This window comes from Lontra canadensis, unplaced genomic scaffold, assembly GCF_010015895.1.
Source record: "Lontra canadensis isolate GAN:19392208 unplaced genomic scaffold, GSC_riverotter_1.0 scaffold8, whole genome shotgun sequence".
Taxonomy (NCBI): Eukaryota; Metazoa; Chordata; class Mammalia; order Carnivora; family Mustelidae; genus Lontra; species Lontra canadensis.
Window position 1 is genome coordinate 32,997,826 of NW_022631002.1, and position 23,275 is coordinate 33,021,100.

At 45.4% G+C, this 23,275-nt stretch overlaps 1 protein-coding gene across 1 annotated transcript; it reads right to left on the reverse strand.

Moving 5' to 3' along the window:
- Positions 1-22,924, reverse strand: CUNH16orf78 (chromosome unknown C16orf78 homolog). Its single transcript, XM_032854638.1, has 5 exons — positions 22,608-22,924; positions 18,919-19,029; positions 18,261-18,393; positions 2,903-3,158; positions 1-282 (listed from the first exon to the last, which is right to left on the reverse strand). Exons 1-5 carry the CDS (start codon positions 22,761-22,763, stop codon positions 135-137), a joined length of 804 nt encoding a protein of 267 aa, XP_032710529.1. The 5' UTR covers positions 22,764-22,924; the 3' UTR covers positions 1-134.
- Positions 22,925-23,275: the final 351 nt, after the last annotated feature.

The following is a 23,275-nucleotide window of genomic DNA, read 5'->3' on the forward strand; positions in this document are numbered from 1 at the left end:
CCATGCAGTTCAGCCTTGTTTTCTGATGGCTACTGTCTAAAAGGGACGCCCCAGGTCTGAAGGCCTAGGCCTGGCATACCGGAGGGTGTCGTCTGGGGGCCGAGGGCCCAACAGCAGAGGGAGCCTGTGGTGACCTAGAGGGCCACGCTGGGGTTTTGGTTGAACACCTTTTTCGCATCTATCTCTCCTTCGACCATGTGGGGGTGGATGTCCACGTTCATGCCCGCGTCCTTGCATAGCTTCAGCAAGGTCCGAATGTTGTTCTTGGACAGCCTCAGGTATCTGCGCAAGACAGGGCCAGAGGGGTGAGAGGAGTTCGGAGTCACCGTCGCTTCGAACTTTATTGAAAAGAGCTCAGATTTAAGCACTGTGGGAGCTCTCCCGGGAGCTGGCTCTGCAGACATTTCTGGAGCTGACAGAGATCCTACGGAAGAGTGGGACACCCCATAGAATTGGTGGGAGTTTTTATTGGTAGAGCTCTTTTGGAAATTAATTTGGCAACAAATGTGCCAGGCACCATCCCCATCCCCGCAAGTCCCTCCACCCCCTCAAAAGTTCCTTCATTATTGTTGACTCTGGAACTCCACTAAGGCCTTAACTAATCCCAAGAGAAGTCAATGGAATGAAAAGGTATATAAATGAAAGCGTTCATTTCGGGGTCATCAACAACAGGAAAAGAGGAGAGTCCATCAACTGGGGAGTGGTTAAGCAAATAATGGGATATCCATCTCAAGGATGCTTCTGCCAGCTTTGACACGGCACTGGGTAGAAGCAGGTGTCCTACGGTGAAGGTGACATGTGATGCCACGTGGGGAGGGAGGCAACTGTCAGAGCGCCCCATCACTAACATGTCTGGGTAACCTCAGGGATGCTGAAGCCTGGGCGAAAATACAGAACAGTGGCAATAAAAGCTGAGTAAGGTTGTAGGAAAAGGGAGTATTTTCTTTTTAATAATGCTGAAACAATTAAAAAAACGGGCCAGTGATTTAAAATCTTAGCTAAAACCCCACAATTCTGACTTACACTGGAGAGTGGAACTGATCCCTTCAACACTGTGTGGTCTAGAGAGTATATCGCCCGTCATATCCTCCGAGCTCCTTATTCTACCAGTGGCTTTGACCTTGTTCCCTGCTTTAGTCTAAGGGGGTGGGTCCCTTACTCGGGCCACCTGCTGGTTGGTTGTTACAGACGATGGGGGAGGAGCTGCATACTGAAATAAACTGGGTTTTCTACCCATCGGGAATGGTCTCCCTGTCCTTCAAGATCTGCCTGTTGCTTACCTTTTTTTTTTTTTTTAAGATTTTATTTATTTATTTGACAGAGAGCAAGCACAAGTAGGCAGAGTGGCAGACAGAGGCAGAGGGAGAATCAGGCTCTCTGCTGAGCAGGGAGCCTGATGCGGGGCTTGATCCCAGGAACCTGGGATCATGACCTGAGCCGAAGTCAGTGGCTTAACTGACTGAACCACCCACGTGCCCCTTACCTGTTTTTACAGCCATCTGACACTGCACTCCCAGCCTCATGTCTGGACTGCCTTTCTCTGACAGCACCAGGCAGAGTCTGCTCCTTCCCCTTCTGCCCTGCCCGGCCCTGGAGGGTCTCACACACATGCACACATCAGCACTCACGAAGATCCCATTCTGGACAACTTCATCTTTTCCTTGGATGTTTTTCTAATGGCTCGTTGGATGCCATCTCTCCAAATATTCTCTCCCCGCCCTTGCAGGTTAGGAGCCCTGTCCAAATCTCTCGTCTGCCCACCATGAAGCCCAGGTCGGCCGTCGGCTGGCCAGAGTCATGAGCACCCCTCTGTCAAACTGAAAGCCATCGTCAAAGTCATCCATCCATGGAGAGGTCAAACAAGAAGCCCCCTTTGGCTGGTGGGGGGGCTGCCATTCCCCCACCCATCTCTCAGCCAGTCAGTGAGCAGAGCAGACTTGGTAAGTGGGGTCACGAGACGCCAGGCATCTGAGGCCATCCGACACCTGCGGAGGAGCTCACTGCTGCTCTGTCTACAAGGACACCCAAAATAGTCTGTTGTCTGTTTCCTCCTCTACTGAAGTTTCTGAGCCCTGTCCTTCACCTCTTTATAGTAAAGGCTAGCACCGGGGTTGGGAGGGGTCCTTGAATTTGGGGATGGAAATCAGCAGGTCTTGATAAAGAAGACAGAGAACACGTGAGAAGGAAGACCTCTGATAGGGATAGTAAATACTAAACGGCTTCACACTCTGTTCATAGTGCCTCCGGGAGTTTTAAGCTCCACACGCGCAGCAGATGGCCACCCGGGATGGTGGCGAGGACCACAGGCAACTCCACACCGAGGTGTGAAGGCTTTTAGGGGGATTTCCTGTTAAAAATAGGCCACAGATGGGGCGCCTGGGTGGCTCAGTGGGTTAAAGCCTCTGCCTTCTGCTCAGGTCATGATCCCAGGGTCTTGGGATCGAGCCCCGCATCAGGCTCTCTGCTCAGTGGGGAGCCTGCTTCCTCCTCTCTCTCTGCCTGTCTCTCTGCCTACTTGTGATCTCTGTCTGTCAAATAAATAAATAAAATCTTAAAAAAAAAAAAAGGCACAGACAATGCATTCTTTCTTCTTGGATCATAGTCATGGTTTCTATTGTGAAACGTATGGAAATATTGGAAGGGTGGTGCCAGCGTCCAAACACGTGGTACCCAAATGTTGTGCCCATCCCAGAGCTCGTCCACTAGCGGGCGAGGCTGCCGGCAAACCCAGTGGCTTCAGCCCCGGAACGCCCCTCAGGACACAAAGACAGAGCCCAGTCCTGCCCATCGCCGCTGCCCTTCCCTGGCCCAGGCTCAGCCCAGGCGTCTGCGGCAGAAGGAGATGACCAAAGCCTCTCCCCGCCCGCGCCCTGCCCCTGCCCCGCCCACCAGGGCGGCTCACCGGCAGCTCAGCACCTCCTCTGGCTTCAGCATCCTCACCAGTTCCGCCTTGGGCTCGGTGCCCTTCTCCATGAGGCTCTTCAGCTTGCGCTCGTAGGAGATATCGGTGGACCTGCTTAGTACCCAGTCTCTCAGGAGGGTCGACCTCCGACCGAAGACCGGCGTTTCCTGCAGCAGGGGGTCCAGGACGCTCTGGCGGTGGTACGGCAGGGACCGCTGAATGGACTCCAGGGCGATTGCATCCTTGATGTCGAGGTCTGCGATTGGACAGATATCAGCGGGGAGTTAGATCTGCTGGAGGGGAGAGACAGGATGGGCAGGAAGTGGGGGAGGCCTGCCAGACAGTCTGAGGTAGGAGGTCTCTTCAAGGCTTTGCAGCCTCTTCTCCACATGGGCTTAATTCTTGCTCATCTTGACTTCTCCCCTTTCTCGCTGCCTCCTCGGCTCTCTCCCTTTCCCTCCTGTCTTCACCCCCTTCTCTCCATCTTCTCTTCTCTCCTTCCTCACCTGAAGGGAGCCTCTGCTTGGAGGAGATCGGGGAAGCTAGCAAAGATCAACTCTGAGACGGTTTTTTGTTTGTTTGGTTGGTTGGTTGAGATGAGGTTTCTAAAGGAAAAACAATTTATTGGATTAAAGGGGAGAAAAGTATTGCCGGCAGGATGAACAGCATGTGCAGGTACGAGGGACAGCATGTCCAGGCATGAGGAATGGCATGTACAGGTGTGAGGAACAGCATGTCCAGGCAGGAGGAACAGCATGTGCAAGCAGGAGGAACAGCAGGTACAGACAGGAGGAGCAGCATGTGTGGGTGTGAGGAACAGAATATGCAGCAGGAAGAACAGCATGTGCAGGTAGGAGGAATAGCATGTGTTCATATGAGGAACAGCATGTGCAGGCAGGAGGAACAGCATGTGCGAGTGTGAGGAACAGCATGTGCAGCAGGAGAAACAGCATGTGTGGGTGTGAGGAACAGAATATGCAGCAGAAGGAACAGTATGTGCAGGTAGGAGGAATAGCATGTGTTCATATGAGGAACAGAATGTGCAGCAGGAGGAACAGCATGTGCAACAGGAGGAACAGCAGGTACAGACAGGAGGAACAGCATGTGTGGGTGTGAGGAACAGAATATGCAGCAGAAGGAACAGCATGTGCAGGTAGGAGGAACACCATGTGCAGGTAGAAGGAATAGCATGTGTTCATATGAGGAACAGCATGTGCAGCAGGAGGAACAGCATGTGTGGGTGTGAGGAGCAGTATATGTAGGTAGGAGGAACAGCATATGTGGGTGTAAGAACAGCGTATGCAGGCAGGAAGAATAGCATGTGTCGGTGTGAGGAACAGCGTGTGCAGCAGGAGAAACAGCATGTGAAGGCAGAAGGAACAACATGTACAGGCAGGAGGAACAGCATGCACAAAGACACAAATATATGAAATGAAATGGTGAGTGTCTGATGTTATCCAAATATGGAGTTGGTACTGAATTAAATACTGTGAGGGCTAGTGCTTGGAGAACTTAATTTTTTCTTCTTGCTAAATGTACCACTAAGTATTTTATAGATTTTTACTGATGAGAATGGTATGTTTTCTTCCCATTTCCATTTAAATATAGAAAAAAGACTATTGTGTTACAATGTATATTTTTCTAGTTAGAATTTCTTGAGTTTTATAGATATATAATCATATCAGGGGAAAAATGAAAATATCTTCCTCCTAACATTTAGAAAAATTATGTACTCTTCTTGACATACTGCATTTGACAAACTTTCTAACACAATGTCAATAATGAGGATAGCAGTCATGCCTCATTTTCTTCCTGATTTTAATTAAAATAATAAACATTTCATAATTTAGAATGATACTTGCCACTATTTTTGGTATGTTTTATAATATTAGGAGCTTAATTCTTAATTTACATTGAATTTTTATTAGTAATAATTGCTTGATTCTACTTTTTGCTTTTCTGTCATTTACTGACATGCTCATATGATTTTTCCTTTACTTTATTGATGGAATAAATTATGTTCTTAGATGTTCTCATAGTGATAACCTAACCATTCCTAACCTGCTGTAAGAAATCTTATTTGTCATTAAATCCTTCCCCGAAACTCATACTATACTATGTATGAACTAACTTGAGTTTAAATAAAGTCTCAAAAGAAAATAAATAAATAAATTTCATCCTCTCAAAAAAAGGAAAAAAAGAAGCCCCATTTTGTCATGGGATGTTATTAATTTCATACATCAATATATTTTCATACATTTGATTTATTGGCTAAAATTTTTAATATATTCTTTTGCATCTATATTACTTTCTTGCAAATATTTGAATACTGTGGTTCTGATGCCTTGTTGGATTAATACAGAAGTGTCTGTGTTTTATAGGTCTGGAATAGTTGAAGTGACATTGGGATTATTCATTCTTGAAAAGATAGATAGAACCTGGTTTGAAGCCTTTTGACCTGGTGACTTGTTCAGTGAGAAAGTGTCAACTGCTTTCAATTTTTACTTCAGAAATTGCTCTCTTCAAGCTTATGATGTCAATTTTAATAATTTATTGTATGATAGGAAATGATCTATTTCTTCTAGGTTTTCAAATACATCAGAGAGAAGTGCTTCTAGTATTCTATAATAGCTCAGTTAATGTATTTCCCATCTTTGCTTATGTATTCTTTCTCATACCAAATCTTGTACATTTTTGCTCTTCTTTTTTTTTTTTAAGATTTTATTTATTTATTTATTTAAGCATGAACGAGGGGAGGGGTAAGGGGGAGGGAGAGGGAGAGAATCTCAAGTAGACTCTCTGCTGAGCATGGAGCCTGACTCAGGGCTTGATCTCATGACCCTGAGATCATGACTCATGCTGAAATCAAGAGTCAGAAGCTTAACTGACTGAGCCAGCCAGGGGCCTCTTTACTCAAGAATTCTTAACAATGGTCATGAGGAGTTCATACTATTCATGACTTGCTTTTTCAAAAAGCTAGCTTTGGATTTAGGATGTAGCCTTTTAACTAGTTTTTATCTTGCGTTTCATTAATTTCAGCTGGAATTTAATGTATGAAAGCTCTCTTTTTCATATCAATCATTTCTCTTAAAGTATTACAAATAATAAATTGTTAAAGTATTCATTTTCTCTTTTTTTGCATTATAAAGACAAGAATTACTAATTTTAGTTGTTACTATAAATTTTCTTCTGAGGATAGATTTTGCCTTTGTTCCCATAGGTAAGAAACAGGGTTATTTTCATGAGGTTTTTTTTTTTTCCTCTCTGATATAGGGTATTTTAGGAGTGCATTTCTTAATTTCTGACTGTTAAGTTGGGAATATCTTTTAATTTAAATTTTATTTCTAATTATTGCTTTAGGATAATGTAGGTTGCCCTAAAATCTTAACTTTTTGGAAGTTAATGTTTTCTCAGCAGTGAATAAGTAGATGAGATTTGTGGATATTCTTTAGCCACATAAAAATGCATTCTTTATTCAAATATGAAGTTATGTCTCTTTAATTCTAAAGGAGGTATATTAAAACCTCCCACTATAACTGTGTTTTATTAGGTTCTTTTTGCAGTTCTCAGTAATTCTCTATTTAGCTACTATATTTTTGGTATGTGCAGGCTTATGATTATTTATTCTCTTTAACATTTAAAAATATCCTTCTTTTACCCTACATGTTTCCTTTAGCCTTAATTCCACCTAGTCTGTTTGCATTTCATGCTTCCTCTTGGTCATCCTTTTGTTTTCAATCTTTCTATATTAAACCTGATTTTTTTTTAATGGCTAACTTTTTAAAATTAACATGTAATGTATTATTTGCCCCAGGGGTACAGGTCTGTAAATCATCAGGCTTACACATTTACAGCACTCACCATATCACACACCCTCCCCAATGTCCATAACCCAACCACCCTCTCCATACCCCTCTACCCCTGGCAAACCTCAGTTTGTTTTGTGAGATTGAGAATCTCTTATGGTTTGTCTCCCTCTTGATCCCATCTTGTTTCATTTTTCCTACCCTAACCCCCAAACCCCCAACTTTGCCTCTCAAATTCCTCATATCAGGGAGATCATGTGATAATTGTCTTTCTCTGATTGACTTATTTTGCTCAGCATGATACCCTCTAGTTCCATCCATGTCATTGCAAATGGCAAGATTTCATTTCTTTTGATGGTTACATAGTATTGTATGTATATCTATATATATTTTTATATATAGATATATAGATATATGACATCTTCTTTATCCATTCATCTGTTGATGGACATTTAGTTTCTTTCAATAGTTTGGCTATTGTGGACATTACTGCTGTAAACATTCGGGTGCATGTGCCCCTTTGGATCACTACATTTGTATCTTTAGGGTAAATACCCAGTAGTGCAATTGCTGGGTCATAGGGTAGCTCTATCTTCAACTTTCTGAGGAACCTCCATGCTGTTTTCCAGAGTGGCTGCACCAGCTTGCATTCCCACCAACAGTGTAGAAGGGTTCCCCTTTCCTCTGCATCCTTGCCAGCATCTATAGTTTCCTGACTTGTTAATTTTAGCCATTCTGACTGGTGTGAGATGATATCTCATTGTGGTTTTGATTTTTACTTCCCTGTTGCCGAGTGATGTGGAGCACTTTTTCATGTGTCTCCTGGCCATCTGGACGCCTTCTTTGCAGAAATGTCTGTTCATGTCCTCTGCCCATTTCTTGATTGGATTAATTGTTCTTTGGGGGTTGAGTTTGCTAAGTTCTTTATAGATTTTGGATATTAGCCCTTTATCTGTTATGTCATTTGCAAATATCTTCTCCCATTCTGTCAGTGGTCTTTTGGTTTTGTTGACTGTTTCCTTTGCTGTGCAAAAGCTTTTGATCTTGATGAAGTCCCAATAGTTCATTTTTGTCCCTGCTTCCCTTGCCTTTGGCGAAGCTTCTAGGAAGAAGTTGCTGTGGCTGAGGTTGAAGAGGTTGCTGCCTGTGTTCCCCTCAAGGATTTTGATGGATTCCTCCCTCACATTGAGGTCTTTGATCCATTTGGAGTCTATTTTTGTGTGTGGTGTAAGGAAATGGTCCAGTTTCATTTTTCTGCATGTGGCTGTTCAATTTTCCCAACACCATTTGTTAAAGAGGCTGTCTTTTTTCCATTGGACATTCTTTCCTGCTTTGTCAAAGATTAGTTGACCATAGATTTGAGGGTCTACTTCTGGGCTGTCTATTCTGTTCCATTGATGTATGTGTTTGTTTTTGTGCCAGTACCATACTGTCTTGATGATGACAGCTTTGTAATAGAGCTTGAAGTCTGGAATTGTGATGATACCAACTTTGGCTTTCTTTCTCAACATTCCTCTGTCTTTTTTTTTTTTTTTTTAAGGTTTTTATTTATTTATTTATTTGACAGACAGAGATCACAGTAGGCAGAGAGGAAGGCAGAGAGAGAGAGGAGGAAGCATTCTCCTCCCTGGGCAGAGAGCCCGATGCAGGGCTCGATCCCAGGACCCTGAGATCATGACCTGAGCGGAAGGCAGAGGCTTTAACCCACTGAGCCACCCAGGAGTCCCTCAACATTCCTCTGTCTATTCGAGGTCTTTTCTGGTTCCATATAAATTTTAGGATTATTTGTTCCATTTCTTTGAAAAAAATGGATGGTATTTTGATAGGGATTGCATTAAACATGTAGAATGCTTTAGGTAGCATAGACATTTTCACAATATTTGCTCTTCTAATCCATGAGCATGGAACATTTTTCCATTTCTTTTTGTCTTCCTCAGTTTCTTTCATGAGTACTTTATAGTTTTCTGAGTACAGATTCTTTGCCTCTTTAGTTAGGTTTATTCCTAGTTGTCTTATGATTTTGGGTGCAAATGTAAATGGGATCAACTCCTTAATTTCTCTTTCTTCTGTTTTGTTGTTGGTGTATAGAAATACAACAGACTTCTGTGCATTGATTTTATGTCCTGACACTTTACTGAATTCCTGTACAAGTTCTAGCAGATTTGGAGCGGAGTCTTTTAGGTTTACCACATAATTTTCCACATTAATTTCTTTTTGTTGTCTGATGCTGAGGCTAGGACTTCTAGTACTATGTTGAATAGCAGTGGTGATAGTGGACATCGCTGCCATGTTCCTAACCTTAGCGGAAAAGTTCTCAGTTTTCCCTCATTGAGAATGATATTTACTGTGGATTTTTCATAGATGGCTTTGATGATATTGAGGTATGTACCCTCTATACCTACACTGGGAAGATTTTGATGAAGAAAGGATGCTGTACTTTGCCAAATGCTTTTTCAGCATCTTTTGATGCTGAATGTATCATATGGTTTTTGTTCTTTCTTTTATTAATGTATTGTATCACATTGATTGATTTGTGGATGTTGAACCAAACTTGCAGCCCTGGAATAAATCCCAGTTGGTCATGGTGAATAATCCTTTTAATGTACTTTTGGATCCTATTGGCTAGTATTTTGGTGAGAATTTTCACATCTGTGTTCATCAAGGATATTGGTCTGCAATTCTCTTTTTTGATGGGGTCTTTGTCTGGTTTTGGGATCAAGGTAATGCTGGCCTCATAAAATGAGTTTGGAAGTTTTCCTTCCATTTCTATTTTTTGGAACAGTTTCAGGAGAATAGGTGTTAATTCTTCTTTTAATGTTTGGTAGAATTCCCTTGGGAAGCTGTCTGGCCCTGGGCTCTTGTTTGTTGGGAGATTTTTGATGACTGCTTCAATTTCCTTACTGGTTATGAGTCTGTTCATGTTTTCTATTTCTTCCTGGTTCAGTTTTGGTAGTTTAAACGTTTCTAGGAATACATCCATTTCTTCCAGATTGTCAAATTTGCTGGCGTATAGTTGTTCATAATATGTTCTTATAATTGTTTGTATTTCTTTGGTGTTGGTTGTGATCTCTCCTCTTTCATTCATGATTTTATTTATTTGGGTCCTTTCTCTTTTCTTTTTGATAAGTGTGGTCAGGGGTTTATCAATCTTATTAATTCTTTCAAAGAACCAGCTCCTAGTTTTGTTGATTTATTCTGTTGTTCTTTTGGTTTCTATTTCATTGATTTCTGCTCTGATCTTTATTATTTCTCTTCTCCTGCTGGGTTTAGGCTTTCTTTGGTGTTCTTTCTCCAGCTCCTTTAGGTGTAGGGTTAGGTTGTGTACTTGAGAACTTTCTTGTTTATTGAGAAAGGATTGTATCACTATATACTTTCCTCTGCTTTTGGAAAGGACTCTTTTTGCTGTGTCCCACAGATTTTGAAGCATTGTGTTTTCATTATCATTTGTTTCTGTGAATTTTTTCAATTCTTCTTTAATTTCCTGGTTGACCCATTCATTCTTAGTAGGATGCTCTTTAGCCTCCATGTATTTGGGTTCTTTCCAACTCTCCTCTTGTGATTGAGCTCTAGCTTCAGAGCATTATGGTCTGAAAATATGCAGGGATTGATCCCAATCTTTTGGTATTGGTTGAGACATGATTTGTGACCCAGGATGTGATCTATTCTGGAGAATGTTCCACGTGCACTAGAGAAGAATGTGTATTCTGTTGCTTTGGGATGGAATGTTCTGAATGTATCTGTGATGTCTATCTTGTCCAGTGTGTCATTTAAGGCCTTTATTTCCTTGTTGATCTTTTGCTTGGATGATCTGTCCATTTCAGTGATAGGGGTGTTAAAGTCCCCTACTATTATTGTATTGTTAATCTGTTTCTATTAATTGGTTTATATAGTTGGCTGTTCCCATGTTAGGGGCATAGATATTTAAAATTGTTAGATCTTCATGTTGGACAGACCCTTTGAGTATGATATAGTGTCCTTCCTCATCTCTTATTATAGTCTTTGGCTTAAAATCTAATTGATCTGATATAAGGATTGCCACCCCAGCTTTCTTTTGATGTCCATTAGCATGGTAAATTGTTTTCCAACCCCTCACTTTAAATCTGGAGGTGTCTTTGTGTCTAAAATGAGTTTCTTGTAGATAGTAGATTGATGGGTTTTGTTTTTTTTATCTATTATGATATCCTATGTCATTTGATTGGGGGCATTTAGCCCATTTACATTCAGGGTAACTACTGAAAGATATGAATTTTGTGCCATTGTATTGCCTGTAAGGTGACTGTTACTGTATATTGTCTCTGGTCCTTTTTAGTCTACTACTTTTAGGCTCTCTCTTTGCTTAGAGGACCCCTTTCAATATTTCCCATAGGTCTGGTTGGGTGTTTGCAAATTCTTTTAGTTTTTGTTTGTCCTGGAAGCTTTATTTCTCCTTATATTTTCTTTCTTTCTTTCTTTCTTTCTTTCTTTCTTTCTTTCTTTCTTTTTTTTTAAAGATTTTATTTATTTGGCAGAGATCACAAGTAGGCAGAGAGGCAGGCAGAGAGAGAGGGGGAAGCAGACTCCCCACTGAGCAGAGAGCCCAATGTGGGGCTCAATCCCAGGATTCCAGGATCATGACCTGAGCTGAAGGCAGAGGCTTTAACCCACTGAGCCACCCATGTGCCCCTCTCCTTCTATTTTCATGATAGCCTAGCTGAATATGGTATTCTTGGCTGCATGTTTTTCTCATTTAGGGCTGTGAATATATCATGCCCATTCTTTCTGGCCTGCCAGGTCTCTGTGGATAAGTCTGCTGCCAATCTAATATTTTTACCATTGTATGTTAGAGACTTCTTGTCCAGAGCTGCTTTTAGCATTTTCTCTTTGTCACTAAGACTTGTAAGTTTTACTATTAGATGACAGGGTGTGGACCTATTTCTATTGATTTTGAGGGGGGTTCTCTGTGCCTCTTGGATTTTGATGCTTGTTCCCTTTGCCATATTAGGGAAATTCTCTACTGTAATTTGCTCCAATATACCTTCTGCTCCCCTCTCTCTTTCTTCTTCTTCTGGAATCCCAATTATTCTAATATTGTTTCATCTTATAGTTTCACTTATCTCTCGAATTCTCCCCTCGTGATCCAGTAGTTATTTGTCTCTCTTTTGCTGAGCTTCTTTATTCTCCATCATTTGGTCTTCTATATCACTGGTTTTCTCTTCTGCCTCATTTATCCTAGTGGTAAGAGCCTCCATTTTTTTTAATTGCATCTCATTAATAGCTTCCTTGATTTCAGCTTGGTTAGATTTTAGTTCTTATATTTCTCCAGAAAGGGCTTTTATTTCTCCAGACAGGGTTTCCTCTAATATCTTCCACGCCTTTTTCAAGCCCAGCTAGCTCCTTAAGAATCATCATTCTGAAGTATAGATCTGACATATTATTAATGTCTGTATTGATTAGGTCCCTAGCCTTTGGTACTGCCTTTTTTGTTTGTTTGTTTGTTTTGTTTTGTTTTGGTGAGTTTTTCCAGCCTTGTCATTTTATCCAGAGAAGAATATATTAATGAGGGAATAAAATACGAGAAGGGTGGCAAAGACATGAGAAAAATGGATGCTAACCAAATCAGAAGAGATGCCAAATCAGGGGGAGAAGAATGGGGGTAAAATGAAATTTAAAAAAATAAAAAATTAAAAAAATATATATATATACACACATTAGACTGGTGAATAGAACAGAGCCACCCTCTTGATTTTGGGGGTATTTTGGTCTGTTAGAAGAAACTACCTCCCAAAATTTTAAAGAAAGAAAAACATATATACAAAAATAAGGGTAAACACAATGAAGGGATGGAATATGACTGTAAAGATGAAAAATTTTTAAAAATTCTAAAAAAGGAATGGATAAGATAAGTTGGTTGGAAAAAGAAAGAAAAAGAAAGTGGAGAGAATTTGCTCAGGCTGGAGACTAGAACAAAGCCCTGTGCTAGATTTAGGGTATATTTTGATCTATTAGAAGAAATTGTATCCCAAAATATTTTAGAGGAAAAAACCTTATATGTATACAAAAAATAAAGTTAGATACAATGAAAGATAAAATGTGACTATAATAATGAAGTTTTAAAAAGATTTTAAAAGATTTTTTTTAAAGAAAGGTATTGTTAAGATAAAGTAGTTAAAAAACGTTAAAAGAGGAAAGAGGAAAAGTTTAAAAAATTAGAATAAGAAAAAAATAAAATTAAAAAAACTTAAGTTTGAAAGACTAAAGGATCATTGGAAAAAAGCCACGAATTCTATGTGCTGCTTTCCCTTAGCTCTGGAGTTCAGTGTTCTCCTTGATCAGTGAGCTTGGTCTTGGCTGGATCTTGCTGATCTTCTGGGGGAGGGGCCTGTTGTAGTGATTCTCAAGTGTCTTTGCTGGAGGTGGAATAGCACCACTCTTGCCAGGGGCCGGGCTGTCATCTGCTCGGGTTCCCTCTCTGGAGCTTTTGTTCCCTGAACACTTTCCATTGAGCTCTTCCATTGAGCTCTGGAGGACGGGAATGAAAATGGCAGCTTCCCAGTCTCCAGGCCGGAGTTGCTGAGAGCTTGGGGCCCCACTCCTCAGTTCACCCTCGGAGAAAAGCACTCAATCCCTCCCATCTCCCTGGTCTCCAGCTGTGCTCCGAGCTCACCCGGCTTGTGACCAAGTGTTTCTGTCTCTGGCACATGACTCAAGCCCCACTTGAAGTCTCCAAGCCCAAGGTAGATTCCTGCCTCCAGAGGAGGAAGGTGAGTCTCCCTGGATCTGCCACTTGTGGAGTCCCTGCTCAAAGAGCAGTGGTCCGACTGTGCCACGGATCATAGTTTAAGGTAACCCCGAGTTGAGAGCTCACTCCTCCACTCCATCTCTGTAGCTGGCTTCCCCGCTCTAATACCTGCAAGCTCTGTTACACTCAGACACCCTTGATCCTTCTGTGACCCTGTGGGACCTGAGACCATGCTGTTCCCATGTGGGCTCCACCCCTGCTTGGCCTCTGGAGCGATGTCCCTAGGTGGAGCATGACTTCTAAAAGTTCAGATTTTGTGCTCTGTTGCTCTGCTGCTTGCCGGGAGCTGGCACCTCCCCCCACTGTCTATCTTCCTGTCTCTTTGGATTCACTTCTCCATACTTCCTACCTTTCAGAAAGTGGTCAATTTTCTGTTTCTAGAATTGCTGCTCTTCTTCTCTTCAATCTCCTGTTGGGTTTGTAGGTGTTCGGAATGGTTTGATAACTATCTAGCTGATCTCCTGCTACCTGATGTCATCTCAGTCTGCTACTCCTCTGCCATCTTGACTCTCCCCCCTGCCCCCCCCCCCCGTAAACCTGATTTTCAGTCTGTCTAGATGCTGATTTTTGAACCAATTAATTTAAACCAATTAGTTTAAACTAGTTTAACTAGTTTGGTGCCTCTGCTCTCACCTAGAGCATTTTTCCCCCTTTGTAAGTAAAGCATTCTTCCTGTAAGCCTGCAAGATTTCATCAATAAAGTTCAGGAATTTTACTGGGATATGTCTGGGGGGAATGAGTCTAGATCCCCCACAGTTATGTAAATGGAGGAACAGCCTCCTGGGAAGACGCTGTGATTTGCCCAAGGTCTCATATCAATTAGGGGCTGTATTGGGACTCTCTAGCCCCAGTCTGGCATTCTGGATTGACAGCAGGTCCCTGGCCAGGGGGCCTGAGGAGTCCCTATTTATGCATAGTGGAAACTGGTGTTCTGTTCCAGAAGAATCATGAGCTGTGTGTCCTCATTAACACAAATGGGAAGTCCCTTGGAGAAAGAACCATAGCCTTTTCTGAGATATCTGAGCACTGTCTGGGTCAAGGTAGGTCTCATGTAGGAAAGAAGAGTAGTCATATAAATGGTAATGATAATTAAACACGTGAACTTAGAGGTAGTGAGTGACTTAGGTGTCCAGCAGTGTTCAAGGAGCTTTCTGTGGCGGGGGGGGGGGCACTAGAGTCTCACAAGCATATCCTGTCCATTTAACAAAATGAGAAAGCTGAGGACCAGAGAGATTAAGTCATGCGCCCAAGACACCAGGGCTAAGTAGTTGGGGGATCCAATAAAATGTGAACCTAGGTTGCTGGTGCCCAGAAAAAGGCTGGGCAAAAATGACACATATTCCCGAGTCTGTGGCTGAACAAGCAAGTTTGATTTCTAGAGGGCTGTGTTTGGGTCTCCCGGGGCTTAGTCTGTACTTATGGAAACAGAGGGTTATCATCGCCCTCCAGATCGCCATATTAAGGATGTTTTTCTGCACTGGCACCTACAGAAAGCTCTGGGCATAGGTGCCAGGGGAGAGAAAGTCAAAAGAATGCCCCCTTCTAGTCTAGCAGCTCAGACTCTGCCAAGATTTACTTTGGAAACATGTTCCAATTGCTTTCCCAGGGTCTTTTACTGGCCCAAAGCTGGAGTGACCTTTTACAGATCCAGAACCAACTTGGTGGTCCTCCGACAGGGGCTGGGGGAGTGGTGAAAGAGGAAGGGGAAACGGAAAAGGCTGTCCTCCGGGAATTCAAGGGAGGAGAAGTGGTGGGCAGAGGGGAGTGGCCCATGGTGCACAGCGTGGTGGGGCAGAGGCTGATGGCAAGGTGGTAGTCAGTGGCAGGATGGACGTGACATTTTAGCTGGTGAGAGGAGTGAATGGGGGCTTCTGTGAAAATGAGGAGAGGAGACAAATATGAAATAATCAGCTCTGAAAAGCACTATGGTTCGCATTGGGGTGGTCACTGCTGTTTTCTATTGGCTTTGGGGCTCTGGAGCTGGAGACAGTGATCTATCCCTCGGGGGTGGGGGGGGTGAGGGGCACACCGTGTTTGAGAGATTTTGATCCTGTGGCCACCACAACATTACAAATGTGGGCGAGTAGAAGCTGTTGTTTCTGTACAGACTCAGTGGTCACATGCAGTGTTGCGTCTGATGATGGTCATTCCGCGGACCCTTGCTCCCTGGATCACAGAAATGTAATGTCAGGAGAGCAAAGAGCTCACTCTGCTGCTAGGGAAACCAGGACAGCGATGATTCAGGATACTGAGTGGGGCTGGGGAGGCCAGAACCAGAAGTCCTGCTCTAGAATACCCTTCCTCGATCCCTGTGTACCTCCACTTGGGACTCCTGCCCCAGCCCTTAACTGGCCCCGTGCCCTTCCCAGGAGCTGCTTTGTCTGGAACTTGACTCCAAAACCAGATCCTGCCCACTCATGGTAGGCCTCTTGCTGGCCTGCACAGGAAGCTTCTTTGCCCTGCTCAGATTCAGCCCTGACCCAGTTCCTGGAGGCCACACTTGGATGCCCTGGTGGTTCCTGGGAGCCTCTGAGCACCTGCTGCCCCCCAGTGGCCATTTATTGTATTACATCAGGTAGGAAAAAGTCCCTTCTTTGAACAGGGTGCATTTGTCTTGGGGGGAAGCGGGCAATGCAGAAAACCAAAGAACTGTTCCACTGTCCTGCTGGCATTTTTGTGCAGTGTCATGAAAAGGATTATTTAATCAGCTGGTATGTGAGTTTCTCTTAGGGAAGGAACGGCCTTTGTTTAGGAAAGTATCTTGATAGATTCCTTTTGAGTGTGGACTAACACAGGGAAACAAAGGAAAGTGAGTGACCCTTCCAGGTAACAAGCCAGTGGGAACTGTGGGGGTGAGGACAGCAGAGGATGGAGGAGAGGGGAGAGGAAAGAGAGAGGAAGAAGTGGGAGCTAGGTAGGCCCAGGACCAGGGTGAGACCAGCCAAGGCGGGAGGGACAAAATTTAAGCAGGTGTTCACTCTCGGGCTCATGCAAGTGCAGAGTCAGAACCGGAGAGTGAGCACCTCCTTAAACCTTGGGACCTGGGTGGTGGCTGGGCTCACTCTCCCGCCAGTGCATGGGTGAGCAAAACAGCTGGAGGGGACCCCCTGTAGGCAAATGCATTCAGGGACCATCTCCTGGTGGCAGGGGACAAAAGATTTGGGAGAACCCTTAAGGGAGTTTCATAATTCTGTTTTTTGTTTTCTGTAGAATCCTGCCATGAAGTTCTTTCCCTTCATTGCCCCAAACCTTCGGTGAAGTCTGTTTACACACAAAGGCTTCATGTGAGAGGCTTGGGGGCAAATGAAGGAAACAGAGCTGTATTCTGTGTCTGTGTACAGTGGCAGGGAGCAGGCAGCAGGGAGCAACCACTGGAATCAAGATCTGCAGATGCTCAGGGGTTCAGCGGAACTTGGACTTCAGAGCCAGACTCGCACCGGGAATCACAGAAAATTTGGGAAAGATGTAGGGTCTCCCATAAGTCATATGTCAGTCAATCTATCTATCTATATCTGTGTCTGTACCCACATCTATATCTATCTATAAACTTTTTATTTTGGAGTAATTTTAGATTTGCTGAAGGTTTGGCAAGATGGTATAGAGAGCCCCTGGGCACTGCTTGCTCAGTTTCCCTCAGTGGGTAAGTTCCCTGAGGGGTAAGTTTCATCTTACACAAGCGGGGCACATTCATCAAAACTCAGAAATTAACATGGGCACATAACAGCTTTTTTGGATTTCTCCGGTTTCCCCACTGAAGTGTTGTTCTAGGATTCAGTCCAGGATCCTGCATGGCATTTAGACCAATCATATTTAAATCTGACAGGCAAGTGAGCGCAGTCTGGTTTCAACGGCTTGAGTGTATCAAATGAGAAGGGGAGAAAGGACGTTTTGCTGGGCACAATGGGAGCACTTTGGTGCAGGAGAACTGGCAGCTCCTGCTGGAAAGCTTTGCCCATTCCTCCTTTGGGCTAATTGGAATCCCTTCCATCTTTCTCCAACCACACACCTCCTCTCCAAGAAGCCGGGCACAATAAAAGCAACAGTTTTTCCAACACAATGGTCCAGACCACTTGAGCATTTCAGCATTTTTTTTCCTTAGAAATAGTTATTTGCCACCATTTATGGAGTACCTAGTCTGTATTGGGGTGCATGCTTTATATGCCTCCTTTCATGAAACTGGACTGGGAGGCAAGTCATGCCATTGTCCCATTTTATAGATGTGAAAACCAAGCCCCAGAGATGGAGCGGCGGACCCACTCCTGTTCACACAACTCTGAGTTCACTACAGAGTGGTGGACCCAAGGTTCGAACCCTGGACAGCCCTGGGAACTGGAGATGGGGCATAACTTAGCGTACCTCTTCTTGGGTGTGAGCCACACATGGCAGGTTTCGGGCCAGCCGGTGTGGTACCTTGTGCACTACCCTGACATTGTCACAGTACCTAATTAGACAACTTGGAGCTCATGAGGTTGCTGTCACCAGCTTTAGGAACGGCATGGGGGGGCGGGGCACATGCTGCTGCACCTGAGAAGAGGACCCCTGCCCCAGTGGGGGCGGTGCCTAGACATCCACCTGCTTGCCATCCGGGTCACACCCAGCTTGTGCTGAGAGCCCTGAAGAGTCACGTGGGGCTCCGCCAAGGCCCACAGCTGCCGGGCTGACGTGGGTACTGCTGCTCTGGGAACGCTGTGAGCGTCCTGTCCCTCTGAGAGGCGGGCGATTAGGGAGGACGGGAGGACGACCTGGCACCCCAGGACCAAGATGCTTCCCTTACCGGATTTCCTGGGGCCATCCTTGGTGTAGCTGCTGGGAATCATGCTAAGGCGTTTTCCCTTTGGGTCCACGCTGCCATAGATCTTTCCGTGCATGGTGGGGTCCCCGTCCTTCTTGGTGCTTTGCCTTCGGGACTTGGAGGGGTGTGGGAAAGAAGTTAAATCACAAGGAACAGGTCTCGGCATGGCCTCCTCCACCCCCAAAATGAGTGATTTCAAGGGTTTGCTGGAAAGCAGGCAAAGGGGCCAAAGGAGAGGCAGCTCTAGGCCCTGGGGCCGGTGAGGGGGGCAGGGAGGGCAGGATGGTGCCTGCTCATCCACTCCTCACTTTTGGTCCTACCTGTCTCAGAGGGAGGTCATGAGGGGTAGCCGCAGCCCTCAGGGGACAGGGAGGCCCCGGGGGTTCTCATGGCGGGGAAGTGCCTGCTGAGAGGAGGAAGACAGGCACCTGGGAAGAAGGACCCTCTACCACAGGACCCGTCTCCATTGGGTGGGGCAGTGTGTGGCGTGAGGGATGGAGGGGTGAAAGGGGCAGGTGATTCATTTCAGGGTTCGTGTGGGGCAGGGGTGGGGTTTAGAGCCTTAAATTAAAAAAAATGCAACCAGGCTCTGTGCAGGAGCAGAGCGGGGACCCCTCTCAGCGTGGGAAGCCTGTGTTACCTGCTTGAGAAACGCCATCTGGCGGTTCCCTTTCTGCTGTTTCAGGATGTTTAGGTCTTTCTTTCCTTCCTTCCCATTTGTTTTAGGGGCAGTTACCCCCTTGGGTTTCTGCTTGAAGACAGAGAGGATTGCCCTGTGATTGTCTGGTGGGCAGAGGCCACCCTCTGTCCCCACAGAGGGACGGCACGCTGGTGAGCGGGCTGCCCCCTCCCACCTCCAGATTTGGCCTCCATGGTGGCACTTCTGTCCCCACTCCCACAATTGTCCTTCTGCTCCAGACACACCCTGGTGTAATGTCACACTGCCTTAAAAACTTAAAAACTTCAGGTCTGACTGTCCCTCCCAATCTCAGAACCCACCCCTAGCTCCCTATTACCCTTTATACAAGGGCCCCTCTCCCCAACCTGGTAGGGATTCCTTCTGGCCCCCAAACAGCCTGTGCAGCTGTGACTTCCCTGCCGAGGCCTCCAGTCTGAAACCACAGGAAGGCCACCATGTCTCAGAGTCCAGCCAGGACCCTCCCTCTGTCCCCAGGGCTCCCTCCTCTCCCAAGCCCTCCCCATCCTGTCTATCATCACAATTCATCCTGCCTCTCTCTTTTCTCGGGGGCTCCTCGGGGCATATGTGGACTTTCTTGTGTGCCTGCCTGGCTTTCTACTCCTACCAGGCAGGCAGGGAGGACGCATTCATTAGGGAGTTCCAGGGTCCAGCGGGGAGGGGCCTGCAGATGGACCTCCAGGCCCATCTATGAGGGTTGGGGATGCCTGAGCTCCTCAAGGAAAGCTGAATGGACTGGGTCTCTACTTGTGGTCATTGTGGAGACACAGCAGCCGGAACTGGTCTCCAGGTCAGACGCCTGGTGGGGATCCTGCTCCATTGCTTGGTGGCTGAGCAACCGTGGCTTGGTTTCCTCCTCCAGAGATGGAGGGAAGAGGAGGATTTAACTCCTAGGGTTATTCTGAGAAATTAATGAATCCCTGTGCAGATGCCAGGAGAAGGGAGAGCAGGCCACAGACAGCACCTCTCCAACTGTGTACATTAAAGGACCCCCGCCCCCCCAGCCTGTGCTGTCTGAGACATTCCCTGGAATCACAGGAGTTTCTTTCAAAACCCAGGTGCCTCTGGGAAGGATAATGATGCTTGAAGATTGCATTGTATTTTCTATTTTTTAAAAAGATTTAAAAAATTTACTTTTTTTGAGAGAGGGAGAGGGAGCACAAGACTGCAGGAGAAGTGGGAGGGAGAAGCAGACCTCCTGCTGAGCAGGGAGCCGGATACCCTGCTCGATCCCAGGGCCCTGAGCCCAAGGCAGATGCTTAACTGACCGAGCCACCCAGGTGTCTCTTCATTGTATTTTCAATTTAAAATTTGTTCCCTTCCTGAATCAAAATTATTTCCAGCAAATGCCACATTAAAGGTAAGGCTGTGAAAACATTATTAGAATATGATTTTCATGAGAAGAAATGCCTGTTAATCATAGAAGTGGATGTAAATTTCTGTGAGTGATAGTGAGTTCTGAGCGACCCAGCAGTTGAAATGGGGGCAGGAGGTAGCCTATCCATAAATCATCAGCACCTGAATGTAAAATATGTTTATCAGGATGTGATTTAGTAAGTTTGATGGAACGGGCATTCAGATCTTTCTGAATATAAATAAGTATAAATAAGTAAGCATATACACAGAAGGGAGGTTTTGGAAAGACGCGGGGGCACCACAGTGGTTGGAGCTGAGAAAATGGAAGTGACTACGGGGATTTGACCTGACAAAGCCCATGAGCTTGAGAACAGGGTAAGTCTGACTTGGAGTCCTGGCTTGGCCCTTCATTAATTCGGTAAGCGCAGGCACATGTCTTCTCTGGCCCTCAGCTTCTTTATTACCTCCCGTGAGCTGGGGTGGGTAAGAATTGTGTCTCCCTTGTAGCCCTGCGGGGAGCAGTTGGCAAGATAACGCACGTGCGATGCTGAGCTCAGGGCCTGGCACACAGTAAATGCTAAATAAACGTTAGCACTGTCATTAGTAATGCCATTTTCCACCCCTTCTTCTCTGGGGGCTGGGGAATTCAAGATCAGGCAGCATCTTCTACAGAGGAGACCACTTTCTAAGAACACAGCTTGATTTTCCAATAGATGATGGACCTGGGGGATTTCTGGGGGAAACTGATGCAAAACTCATTGCCATAGTTCCTGGAGAAAGAGGGAAGGGCAGTGCTATAGACTGAGTGTCTGTGACCTCCCCCCACCCCAATTCCTATGGTGAAAGTCTAACTTGCCATGTGATGGCATTAGGAAGGGAGCCTTGGGAGGTGATTAGATCATGAGGGTGGAACCCTCTAGAATGGGATTAGTGACCTTATAAAAGAGACCACAGAGAGGTTTTCCCTCTCTTCCTTCCTGTGAGGACACAGCAAGAAGGTGGCCATCTGTGAAGAAGGAGTTGGGCCCTCATCAGACACCAAATCTGCCAGCACCTTGACCTTGGGCTTCCCATTCTCTAAAACTGGAAGAAGTTAGTTTGTGCTGTTGATAAGCCACCCAATCTATGGTATTCTATTATGGCAGCCCCAAAGGATTAAGACCCGTGGATGAGAACTAGTTGTGATACAGGGTAGAAAAGAGGTTTGTTAGTGGGAGTCCCAGTGGGATAGTGTCAGTGGAGACCGAATGCCCTTTGACCCTGGAGCCATCATCAGGACTTAAGTGTCTGGGGACAGTGGGGAGGACCCATTCTGCCACCACCAAGATCTTAGAAGCTATTGGCCCTAAACTCTTCTGGAACACTGACCGAGACAGCCTTAATGCTCCCCTAACCTTGATTAAACTCCTGATAGGCTCCTTCCTGTCTCTAGGGCCATGACTGCTCTTTTCTCTTCCTTTACAAACTGGCACTTGTAAGTTCTTTTTCTGCCCCTTTGAGATGTAAGTCTTTTCCTAGCCTCTTGCCAGCTTTATAATCCAGGAATGTTCTTCTCAAGGACCTGGAAGCCATCCCTTTGAAATGTAATCATCAGAGGACACCTGGATGGCTCCGTTGGTTAAGGGTTAAGCATCTGCTTTCCACTCAGGTCATGATCTTGGGAGTCCTTGGATCAAGCCCCATGTCGGGCTCTCTGCTCAGTGGGGAGTCTGATTCTCCCTCTCTCTTTCCCCTGTTCATGCTCTTTCTCTCTCATATAAATAAGTAAAATCTTTTAAAAAAAAAAAAGAAGAAATGTGGGGTGCCTGGGTGGCTCAGTCGGTTAAGCATCTGTGTTCAGCTCGGGTCATGATCTTGGGGTCCTGGGATTGAGCTCCAGATCGGGCTCTCTGCTTAGCGGGGAATCTGTTTCTCCCTCTCCCTCTGCATCATCCCCTGCTTGTGCTCTCTTGCTCTCTCCCTCTCTCTCTCTGTCAAATAAATAAATAAAACCTTAAAAAAATGATGAAATGTAATCATCAGGAAAGAGAGCACCCCATCCTCCCAGTCTCTGTGGGAAGGTAGGAGTCTAATAACTTGAGCGACAAGTGGCCAACACAGCTGGCCTAACCACATGGACATCTTCCCCTGTCTCCCCCACAGGATTTTTCTACTAGTTCACTCCCTTGCTTAAAGCTCCTCCTGCCTTCTATTTTCTGGGAGTCAAGTTCAATCTCTCCCCTATTGGAATAGCCTTGAGTTTAGCTGCCTTGCTGCTTTGCTGGGACAGTCCATACCTGGAGATCGTACACTTGCTTTTTCTTCCCCTGCCTCCGCTCCAGCCACTCCAGCACCCGCGTGAGGTCTGACATCCTCCTCTCCTCTGCTGTTCTCCACGTGGACTTCCTCTCTGTGGGCATTGCATTCTTTAGGTGCTCTGATTTCTCCATCATTTAGGAGTCCTGGCTGTGTGCTGGGTTCAGGAAGGTGGCTCACTCTTGCTTTGTCGATCCCTCTGTTTCTGGTAGCTGGCCTGGAGCACCTCAGTTGGCAGGGTGTGGCCTTTAGGTGGTGGATGGAAGAGGCAGAGGTAGGCTGACAGCTGGGATGTTGGCCTCCCGGGAGTGGGAGGTCTGCAGGGTGATTGTGAGGTCACTGTCAGGCTGGCCTGTGGGGGCAGAGTGGGGTCCAACATCGGCTTCCCCACACGGCCGCTGCCCCTCTGGAGTCCCTTGTTGGGACTCCGCCATGACCTCCCTCATGGCTTCTCCACCTCCACTTCCACAGAGCTCCTAAACAGAGGTCACATATCTCCCTTTCTCAAGAAACTTCAGTGGATCCCTGCAGCCTATAAAAATATCTAAATTCCTTTAGTTTGGTATCCAGGCCTTCTACAATGTATTCTAATTAGAATGAAGTTTTTATAGCCTCAATAACTTTTATGTTCACAGAGCAGATAGCTATC

Bases quoted from the DNA above. Each gene is read 5' to 3' on its own strand.
- CUNH16orf78 (XM_032854638.1), bottom strand. From the start codon at position 22,763: ATGATGGAGAAATCAGAGCACCTAAAGAATGCAATGCCCACAGAGAGG. The intron at 18,394-18,918 runs GTAACACAGGCT...CACCCCTCCAAG, and splicing joins AGATGGCGTTTCTCAAGCAG to TCCCGAAGGCAAAGCACCAA. The intron at 3,159-18,260 runs GTAAGGGAAGCA...GTCCAATCGCAG, and splicing joins GGATGGCCCCAGGAAATCCG to ACCTCGACATCAAGGATGCA.